The 11,336-nt window shown below is 36.1% G+C and overlaps 1 protein-coding gene across 3 annotated transcripts in view; it reads right to left on the bottom strand.

Moving 5' to 3' along the window:
• Positions 1 to 2,909: 2,909 nt before the first annotated feature.
• dyrk1aa (dual-specificity tyrosine-(Y)-phosphorylation regulated kinase 1A, a) overlaps positions 2,910 to 11,336 on the bottom strand; it is a 214,121-nt gene continuing 205,694 nt past the window's right edge. For all 3 annotated transcript variants that reach the window (XM_039744457.1, XM_039744456.1, XM_039744458.1), the window contains exons 13-14: positions 8,855 to 8,979; positions 2,910 to 6,390 (exon numbers count right to left, since the gene is read on the bottom strand). In XM_039744457.1, the coding sequence (XP_039600391.1) occupies positions 5,770 to 6,390; positions 8,855 to 8,979 (746 nt within the window). In that variant the 3' untranslated portion in view covers positions 2,910 to 5,769. The remainder of the gene's footprint in view (positions 6,391 to 8,854; positions 8,980 to 11,336) is intronic.

The raw sequence follows: 11,336 nt of genomic DNA, 5'->3' as shown, positions 1-11,336 counted from the left end.
CACCGCTCATCACCAGGCCAATACCATCCCTACAGTGAAGCATGGTGGTGGTGGTGGCATCATGCTGTGGGGATGTTTTTCAGCGGCAGGAACTGGGAGACTAGTCAGGATAAAGGGAAAGATGACTGCAGCAATGTACAGAGACATCCTGGATGAAAACCTGCTCCAGAGAGCTTTTGACCTCAGACTGGGGCGACGGTTTATCTTTCAGCAGGACAACGACCCTAAGCACACAGCCAAGATATCAAAGGAGTGGCTTCAGGACAACTCTGTGAATGTCCTTGAGAGGCCCAGCCAGAACCCAGACTTGAATCTGATTGAACATCTCTGGAGAGATCTTAAAATGGCTGTGCACTGACGCTTCCCATCCAACCTGATGGAGCTTGAGAGGTGCTGCAAAGAGGAATGGGCAAAAATGGCCAAGGATAGGTGTGCCAAGCTTGTGACATCATATTCAAAAAGACTTGAGGCTGTAGTTGCTGCCAAAGGTGCATCGACAAAGTATTAAGCAAAGGCTTTTTTATTTTTCATAAATTTGCAAAAACCTCAAGTAAACTTTTTCATGTTGTCATTATGGGGTGTTGTTTGTAGAATTCTGAGGAAAAAAATGAATTTAATCCATTTTGAAATAAGGCTGTAACATAACAAAATGTGAAAAAAGTGATGTGCTGTGAATACTTTCTGGATGCACTGTATATAGTTTTAGTTCTGGCCCAAAACCAGAACTGACTTACTGATCATGCTGAAGCATAAATAATCCTCAGCAATATTCTTATTTCCTATAGTGCACACAGAAGTTCACAAAGACATTACTTTTTAGGCACCAATACAGCAACATTTTCTGCATCCATTAGCATGCAGAGAATTGCATACTTTGTGATAGAATGCATTTAATGTTTAAATGTCACAAGGAGCTTTTGTTGTTTAAATGTCCAATAAACTAAAAGTCTGTGTGATTTTGCAATAACGACTGGAAATAGCAATCCACTGTTTGAATTTATTGCTGAACTTTCATTCTGTGCACTTTTGTCACACATTTCAGACATAGGACATCATTAGAAACTGTTATTGATTAACAACTAGCAAGGTTATATAAAAGCCCTGCATTCAAAATTCAGTGGTATATAGGTTGCATATTGCTACAATCACCACTGATTGATGAAGACTAAAAAACAACAGTTTCAAATGTCTTCAGTGTTTAGCATTTATACTTCTTAATTGTAATATTAAATTTTTTCCTGCTTAGAGTCGCTATTAAATATTTTCCTCCGATGATATGCAGACATAATACACATTACTCTAAATCAAACATATAAATTAGTAAATGTTTAACTTTGCAACTATGAACAAAAACTCAATTAAAATCTTGACAGATCTCTTGTGTTTTAGTGAACCTTAAAATGCTACCTGAAGCCCATATTAAGTAATAACATGTATTCCTTATTTAGTCACAAAAAAAGTTTGGCAGTTTTATTTATTCTCATGCTCTCTTGCATTGAATGTAAATTAATGGCCATCCAAAGGGGGAACTTAAGGCAGAAGAAAGACAACTTTCACATGATGTGGCCTCAGAAAATGCTGTAAAAAACTTTTCAGTCCTGTTCTTATCCGGGGTGTTGAGAAGTCGGAGGACAGAGAACAGTTGGTACTACTTTGTCCTGAAGATATGGAAGAATCCTACTTTATATACTTGGTAGGTGGTTTTTCAATGTTGAAATTCATTAGTGTATCCCATGATTCAAGGAAGTTTTTACCTCTGCATTTAGAAATGTGAAATGCTTCTTTTACATTATATCTTTAAAGCTGCAAGATGGTGAAAACCTGAAACAAACCATAAAAAAACAACTTCATTAAGTTGAATTATAACCTAGATAACAAAAAGGAATTGTCTGTGGATTTGAATGTTCAATGTTTTCATCCAATAAGGATTTCAGAGACTTTAGCAGGTGGGACTGTCCCAGCAACCCTTATAGCTCTTTCCGTTCAGTAGTACATTGGCCCTCTGTCTATTAGTGAGAATAGTGTTTGGTGCTCAGCAAGTCTTTTCCAGTATGGTTACTTGTAACCATCTATACTGCCACTATACATTAAAATTATGTAATACAAGGCCAGTACATGATGGGATAGCTGAGCAATAAGAATACGTGAAGTGATGCATGACATTCAATATACTACTTTCTACCTGCGCACTGATGCTACAAAGTGCAGGTCATCAATGTAAGAGCAAAATATTAACTACCTGTACATCCATAATTAACCAGTGATGATAAAATTTTTGCCAACAGTCCTACCACCTCCACCCCAACCATATTTCTGACTACAGACATGCAGTCTGTAGGTTTTTCCTCATCTTTGTATCTAATAAAAGTTTCTTGATTCACCTTTACCCTCCATTTACAGTTCTGCTGATTTTCTGAATAAGTATCAATAGTTTAAAAGCCACTCAATGCAGCTTTTTACTGGGTAGTGAACATATTTCTGCACCAGATATCGAAACGGCAAGGTGCTGGCAGGGCAGTTTTTAGACCTGTTTAAACCAGAATCATAAACTGCAAGGTGCTGGCTGGGCAGTTTTTAGACCTGTTTAAACCAGAATCCTAGAATTAAATTGAAAAGAGAAAACATTTTTCAACTTCAGCCAAAAATGACTGAAGTTGAAAATATCAGCCCATCTCAGACACCCATGGCCCTTTCCTTGGAATATTAATCTAAGCCATGAAGTTGATGTATGTTTTTTTGGTCTCAAATGATGCCTGCCTTACCCGGGAGTGCCCCCCTTCATCCACATTTTGTCACACCAAGGAAAATGTCATAAAAGTTTAAAATAGCATACAAACTGAATCCTAACAATATGCAACAATTTTCTGAAAACAGTTAAATGTTTCTTGAAATAACACAGCAAAAAAGTCTCAGAACAAATTAAATCTTTTTTTTATCATACATAAGACCGCTTGAATATAATACAAAGGGCTTGTCCATTTGTAATATTTTTGTAACATTGTAATATACACAGCAAATCTTAACTAGATCTTACAATCTGTGGACACAGGTACTTATCCTTTCCCATGCTGTTTACATTTACAGTGCACATGTCAGAAGTCCTGTAACCAAACTGTGTAGTCAATCACTCAAAACTGGACGAGAGAAACAAGAAAGGAAAAAGACAGAAAAGAGTGCAGGTATAATGGTGGGGATGGTATTGTAGTGTTGGTAGACTGAAATAATACTGGATGTTACAAATTTCAATGGCATAACAATCCTAGTTTCTTGCAAGTTCATGGACATGTACAGCAAACAGGGCTGCTAGACATAAAATGGACCCACTATAGATGTCAATTAAATAAAAAAAAAACCATACATTTCATTTTTAATGCCACTATTGTTTTTTTTTTTTTTATAAAATATATTATTAAAACAGACTTATCTTAAAATAGTCTAAGAATTCTATTAATGACTTTAACAGATCTACTCAGCCTTTTAAAATGGTATTAACCAACAGGTCATAGAAGTTTCACACACCACACAACAAATGGTGGGTCACTTCCACTGCTGTATCAACCTGAAATCACTCAGCAGGTTTAAATAATTTGATCTATAAAACCAGAAGTAAAATATGTTGTCAAAATGGTATTTAAAACAAAGGAGTAACATTTTAAATTTAATACCTGTACTTGTTACCAAGAATTTATCGACCTTTTAGGTTAAGAATATCACATTTTAAAAATTACACTTTTTCAAGGCAAATCCACAATATATTTTGGAAACAAATTACAAATGAACAGATATCTTAAAATGACATTTCCCTACACAATGCGTTTCATCACGTAAACCCTCCCAATCTATAATTTGGATAAACTGACAAGTGGCAAGGGTCCAGCTTCAGATGTACTCTCCATTTGTGATTAGACTTTAAAATAACAAGAGATTCATCTCTTTCTGTCCGAGAAGATTCGTACAGTGCCTTTATTACTGCATTAAAATTGCTTCTTGGTTGACAGCGAGAGTGCCACTTTATCCACTGTCATGATGACTGCAATTAAGGCGGGAAAACCCATTAAATTAGGCACATATTTAAACAGACTGGTAAGCTCTGTATTAAAACTTGAATATTAATGCACCGTTGTTCATATCATTCTCTTGCATGTAGTTTATGCAAACAAGGACTTGCCTTGAAACATTAGCCATTATCCTGGTACTCCGGAACCAGCGGAGCAACTGACAAGATCTGCCACTATTTTTCCTTATATAGTTAAAAAAAGTTTTAATCTGAAATTCTTAAATGAAATTTAAAAATAAAGTTACAACCAATTTTGTCCAGGATACAGCTAACAGTAAATGAATTTCAACAACAGTTCCAGTTTTGCTAAAGCAATAGATACAGCCTTTTTTCTTTTTACACCGACATTTAAAAAAGGTTTAGATACACCTTGTGTCAAAGTGCAGAACTGCTACATTATTGGTTACAGACATCTATGTGCTATAAAAAAACAGCTTTGGTACAATAAATTATCAAAAAAAGAAAATAAATTCTTGTAAAATTCACAGCATAAATGTGAGGCAAAATAAGCAGTCACATAAAAATCTGCATTTTTTTTTTTTTAAAAAAGTTCTGAAAGAACAGAAGACATCTGTGCAGAAGTCTGGTGGCAGAACCACATGCTAAAAAGGGGGGAAAAATAAAACACAAACAGAAACCCAGATCTAAAAGAGCAAAGAATAAAGCAAATAAAAAGCAAGAAGGGACACAATCGTAGCTATTTTCATCAAATTTATGCAACTACGTCTGTGACCTTGACTTATATTAGTATATTAACTTTTGGACATATTAACTTACAGACCCTGCAATCAGAGGGTTATTTAAATCTTAACTTCAGTTAAAACAAAGGCCTCAAATTACCATTCTCTCAGTCTCATTTTTAATTAAGGGCTGTCTACACTTCAAAAATACAGGAAAAGCTATTTCATTTATATAATGTCCAGCATCTCCCATTTACAGTCAAAACTCCTAAGGCCAAAGGGTTATCTGAAAGACTTCCACAGATGAATCCCTATGTTGGCCAAAACAGACCTGGTGATTGCTTTTCAGTGCATTTAATTAAATTTTGACCCAAAATGTTCCAGCACTAACTAACCTGGGTCCCAAAAAGTTGGGACAGGTATATGCTGCAACTGCTGCATTAACCATCAATTCCACAAGAGCAAACAAGGAAAATTCAGCTGACCATCAAAAACTATGACTTCCTTCAGGTGAGCTGTGTCCCACTGCAGCAAATATTCTTCCCCAGTTTGGAGGCAATTTATGAGAGCTACATGACAAACAGTGAGCTGCTTTTTTATTTACTTTATTATAATTTTTAAAATAGAGCCCTGAAACTGCTGACTAAAAAATTTTAAACAATTTTACACTGTTTGTTATTCGTGTACCTACACATTTGCAGATAACAACCAATTTACTTCTGGAACACACTCTAATTGTGTAAAAACTCTTGTTTCTTAATATGTTTGCTATACCCTGACAAAAATGAAGAGGGCAAGTTGTAGGATTGTGCACAACTCTTTTCTGAATCTACTTAAACTTTGAAGTCTTTCAGCTATTTTGATTAACTGTATTAAAAAAACAAACAACTGGCTCTGCACTGTGGTAATGGTTGAGTGATAAGCTCCCTTCTGACTTAAGCAGCAGCATTTGATGTCTTTGCACTTTTTTTTGAAAAACAACACCTTTAAAAATACACACAGGAAAAAAAAACAAACCCATTCTCAGTTTAGTCACGAACTAGCCACTGAACTCTGTTGGACACAGACACCAGCCATCGGAGATTCATCCCGGTCAATCCCTTGTCGCATGCCCAGATGTCCCTCTGTCACATAGTGTACAGAACCAGTATTGGCTGCAATCTGGTATGATGGATGTCCAGTTATGCCGGTTTCTTGGCGAGGATTTGAGAATACACTCAAATTCACATCCACTGTGCCATTATGACCAAAATCCAAGGCATTGGCAGCTATTGGGCGGTTCTGGTAGGCCTGGTTTCCTTGGTTACCAGTAGAGGATGATGACGTGGAGGAAGAGGAAGCAGAGGAAGACAGTGAGGTCACAGAGTGGTGGCTATGGACTACCTCCATTGAATCCTGGGTGGATGAGCTGTTTGTAGGGGAGTTGTAAACTCTAGGTCTGTTACGGTTTCCTAAAACTGGTTGACCATGGTGATGGTGGTGGTGGTGGTGGTGGTGGTGAGAACTGTTACTGCCATGGTGCTGATGCGAAGTGTTAGGCTGTTGAGGAGCTACATGGAAAGTGGTCTCTTGGACTGGATGAGTCTCTACAGTCACCTGTTGACTACCGTCACTTCCATTCCAGCCTACTGGAGGAGGATATGGCTGTCGCACCTGTAAAATACAGAAAAACATCCATTAGAGAAAGAAGTCATAACATGAACAAGAGATATACTTATATAAGGAAAAATAAATAAAATGAACAGTACCAAGACAAGAAAAAAATCCGCTGCTCACATACTGAAGCATAATGTGATATTTTCTTTATCAGACACATTTTTTCTGATGATTCTAATTTGTACAGCTATTTATAAATTCCTGATTCTGGTTTACCAAGAATGATGATGGTGCCACTCAACAGTAAAATTTCTGCAATTTTTAAAAAACTACTTAAGATTAGTATGCTTATTTCTAGGCAAATGCATTAAAAAACAATAGTGTAATTTCATTAATGTATCTAATTTCAAGTGTGTTTTAATTTTAAGGAACTAGTGGGTAAATAAGCAGAAGGAAAGTTATTGCAAAGAGACCACCAAGGAACGAGCCATGTCTTTCAAAAAACCAATGACCAGCAGCACAAACACTCCATAAACCTGCCTGTACATATCAGAAAGAAAAAAATGGTTAGTCCAGAAAGAAGTTCCTGTTTTTTATATACAGTGGTGTGAAAAACTATTTGCCCCCTTCCTGATTTCTTATTCTTTTGCATGTTTGTCACACAAAATGTTTATGATCATCAAACACATTTAACCATTAGTCAAATATAACACAAGTAAACACAAAATGCAGTTTTTAAATGATGGTTTGTATTATTTAGGGAGAAAAAAAAATCTAAACCTACATGGCCCTGTGTGAAAAAGTAATTGCTCCCTTGTTAAAAAATAACCTAACTGTGGTGTATCACACCTGAGTTCAATTTCCGTAGCCACCCCCAGGCCTGATTACTGCCAGACATGTTTCAATCAAGAAATCACTTCAATAGGAGCTGCCTGACACAGAGAAGTAGACCAAAAGCACCTCAAAAGCTAGACATCATGCCAAGATCCAAAGAAATTCAGGAACAAATGAGAACAGAAGTAATTGAGATCTATCAGTCTGGTAAAGGTTATAAAGCCATTTCTAAAGCTTTGGGACTCCAGCAAACCACAGTGAGAGCCATTATCCACAAATGGCAAAAACATGGAACAGTGGTGAACCTTCCCAGGAGTGGCCGGCCGACCAAAATTACCCCAAGAGCGCAGAGACGACTCATCCGAGAGGTCACAAAAGACCCCAGGACAATGTCTAAAGAACTGCAAGCCTCACTTGCCTCAATTAAGGTCAGTGTTCACGACTTCACCATAAGAAAGAGACTGGGCAAAAACGGCCTGCATGGCAGATTTCCAAGACGCGAAACCACTGTTAAGCAAAAAGAACATTAGGGCTCGTCTCAATTTTGCTAAGAAACATCTGAATGATTGCCAAGACTTTTGGGAAAATACCTTTTGGACTGATGAGACAAAAGTTGAACTTTTTGGAAGGCCAATGTCCCGTTACATCTGGCGTAAAAGGAACACAGCATTTCAGAAAAAGAACATCATACCAACAGTAAAATATGGTGGTGGTAGTGTGATGGTCTGGGGTTGTTTTGCTGCTTCAGGACCTGGAAGCCTTGCTGTGATAGATGGAACCATGAATTCTACTGTCTACCAAAAAATCCTGAAGGAGAATGTCCGGCCATCTGTTCGTCAACTCAAGCTGAAGCGATCTTGGGTGCTGCAACAGGACAATGACCTAAAACACACCAGCAAATCCACCTCTGAATGGCTGAAGAAAAACAAAATGAAGACTTTGGAGTGGCCCAGTCAAAGTCCTGACCTGAATCCAATTGAGATACTATGGCATGACGTTAAAAAGGCGGTTCATGCTAGAAAACCCTCAAATAAAGCTGAATTACAACAATTCTGCAAAGATGAGTGGGCCAAAATTCCTCCAGAGCTGTAAAGACTCATTGCAAGTTATCGCAAACGCTTGATTGCAGTTATTGCTGCTAAGGGTGGCCCAATCAGTTATTAGGTTCAGGGGGCAATTACTTTTTCACACAGGGCCATGTAGGTTTGGATTTTTTTTTCTCCCTAAATAATAAAAACCATCATTTAAAAACTGCATTTTGTGTTTACTTGTGTTATATTTGACTAATGGTTAAATGTGTTTGATGATCAGAAACATTTTGTGTGACAAACATGCAAAAGAATAAGAAATCAGGAAGGGGGCAAATAGTTTTTCACACCACTGTATACATGCACAACAACATTTATGAAGGCTTAAGGTCCATCCATCCATCCATTATCCAACCCACTATATAGTGTAGCAAAAATTGAGCACTCTTGTGTTAAATATAAAATGCTGTCTTAAGTGTGCAAAACATAAAGCACTCATCTAAACAATATTGTCTCCACTGTTACATATAGTAAAAATAGCTTCATGTAATTTGTAATCCAATCATTGGTAAGGCAAAAATAAATATACCTGTATGCCAGGACAGAATTGAGGAAACAATGGAAACTGATTGTGAAATAATCTAAATAAAATATTTTACCTGTGGACAGTGAGTGTCACAGTCCATAGCCTGAACAGCAGCATTAAAATTTCCCCCACTATGCCGATGCTGATGGGTTGGGTCTGATCTTGCCCTTCCACTGTTACTTGTACCAGATGAACCTCCTTGATAAAGAAATACAATTAACAGTGACTATTTAAACAAAACAGAAAATGTAACTTTGTTCAGAGGTGAAAATGGTGATTTACAAACAATCAGGTTTAGGTGTAAATCTGCTTAAATTTATACTTAGCGTGTTTTGCTAAATCTGAGTTACAGAAATTTGGGCTACTTTATGATCTCTATTTAAGAAATATTTCAGTGCACATTATGATTTGAAATTCACAAAAATATTCTATACAATATATAATGCAGCATTGGGGAAGTAGTGTGAGAATGAAAGAGAAAACAGACATGCACTTGATTCCTAGAAATTCTTCATTGCTTACTTTATTAGAGGGTCTGTAATTTTTACAGAAATACTAACCCATCTTACACTAATGCCCTGATGCAATACTAAACTCATATTTTCCGGGTTCCACCCATTGTTATTCCCATTAACAAAATCCAAAACTAAATATGTTGTTGATGAAAAAAAAATAGTACTTTCCTTAAGCAAAACTGAAACAAAAATGTCTAGTAACTAAAATCAAATGAAAATGAGAAAATAAGGAAAACAAAACTAGTTTTATAATTTAAAGAGATTCATCATGCTAGTCTTTGTGCAAAATGTACATGAGAGCATGCAGTTGTTAGTATATTTATTAAATTTTACTTAAAACTAATTATTTGTAATATTTGCACAGAGGAGAGCATTGATTCGTGAGCATGAGCAACAATCCCTATTTGCTGGGGGTCAAAATCTGTGGATTTCCTTGGTCATCTCAGCTATCAGTGAGATCTCCCTTTTAAAATTGAGAGTGAATATGTCAAAGCCTCATCACTTGTGAATGACTTATTCTGTGGATTTCACTGGCCACAATTGACCGTCAGTAACAGATGCCCCCATCTCCAGGCTGTGCTTGGAAGTTCATTGGCACTGCTAATTCTGAAGCATGCCATTCTGCTCTGGGTTTATTTTAACAAGAGTAATGTACCAAATCTACTCTATATCAAAATAAACTCAGGCAACCGATGTGAGTTCAGTGAACTTAACATACGTCTTCATCAGTGTGGTAAAGCACTAGATCTATCAGATTAATTTTAGACTGCAATCTTGATATGTCAGGCAAAAATCTAGAGTTTGCATCTGTACATCAGGCCATTACATTTGAATGTTTACTTTGCAGTGGTACAGAGATCTGGCTGGGACTGTTAGATTTGAACTGAACATAGTCCTTGAGTGGTCTGCCATTTGGATGTAAAACTGATAAAATCCGCTCTTATCCTATTCATTGTGGTTAACTATAACCTCTACATTTGTACACAAATTGTGTTATTTTATTTGTGGCATTCTTTCTTTTTTCCTGTTTGCTTCAGATTCTAATTCAGAACTTTGACTTTCAATTATTTTATCTATTGTTTGGTGTCTAAGGTGCGATACTAGTTTGTATCCATTGTTATTAATGTCATCTTTTCTTTTATGCCTATTATATTTCTTTGAATATCTGTGAAGGGCAGGAGAAAAATAATATATAAACTACATCATTATTATTTTATTATTACACAGTACAATGAGTTCAGGTTTAATTGCTAACCTGGTCAGTATCTGTATGGAGTTTGCCCGTTTTCCCATGTGTATGTTGACTTAGTGTGTGTAAATTCAGATATTGTTTCACAGCTGGATATTAGGAATTGTTCATTAAGCTCTCTCAATTGCCAAAATATTTACTCCAAAAAGTGTTGCAAACTAACATTCTCTCAGTTTAAGATCATAAGGGGCTGCACAGATTTTACATGTTGCTTATTAAGTGAATAATCTGAGATGTTGCTCTTCAGTATATAATGTGCTTGCTGAAATGCAGTCTATACATGGATAATGTTCATGTAATTTATGCCATAACTGTTATTAACAAACTTCAGTTACAGACAGTAAAATTGTGAGTTGACAGGTATCACATGAATGACATACAATTTGACAACTGTAAAAAATACTGTTTTTACATTTGTAAAACTGTATTCATGTGGATGGACATTTTGGTGAGTAAAACAAAATTAATAGAATGTGATGAAAAGTAGAAGTTAATTGCTGAAAAAAAAAAAATAAATAAAAGTAACAAAAAATAAAATTAGGAAATGGTGAAAAACTAATACAAACTACAAAAAAAAAAAAAAAATCTTAAACCTAGAAAAATACCTCTTCCACCTGTTCTCGTCTTTTTTGCTTGGATGTTATTGACATACACCGTAAAACTAAAAGTGCCAGTCTGTAAATACTTAAAATCTTATAAATTGTTTCTTTACTATTTCTCCCAATGTCTTTCCAAACACTGACAGAAACTTCATTTGTCACCTTGTGCCACCGATTACCTTTTTAATAGTA

Source organism: Polypterus senegalus, chromosome 2 (assembly GCF_016835505.1).
Source record: "Polypterus senegalus isolate Bchr_013 chromosome 2, ASM1683550v1, whole genome shotgun sequence".
NCBI classification, from domain to species: Eukaryota; Metazoa; Chordata; class Cladistia; order Polypteriformes; family Polypteridae; genus Polypterus; species Polypterus senegalus.
The sequence above is the reverse complement of the archived record's forward strand: the minus strand, read 5'-3'. Positions and strand labels throughout refer to the sequence as shown.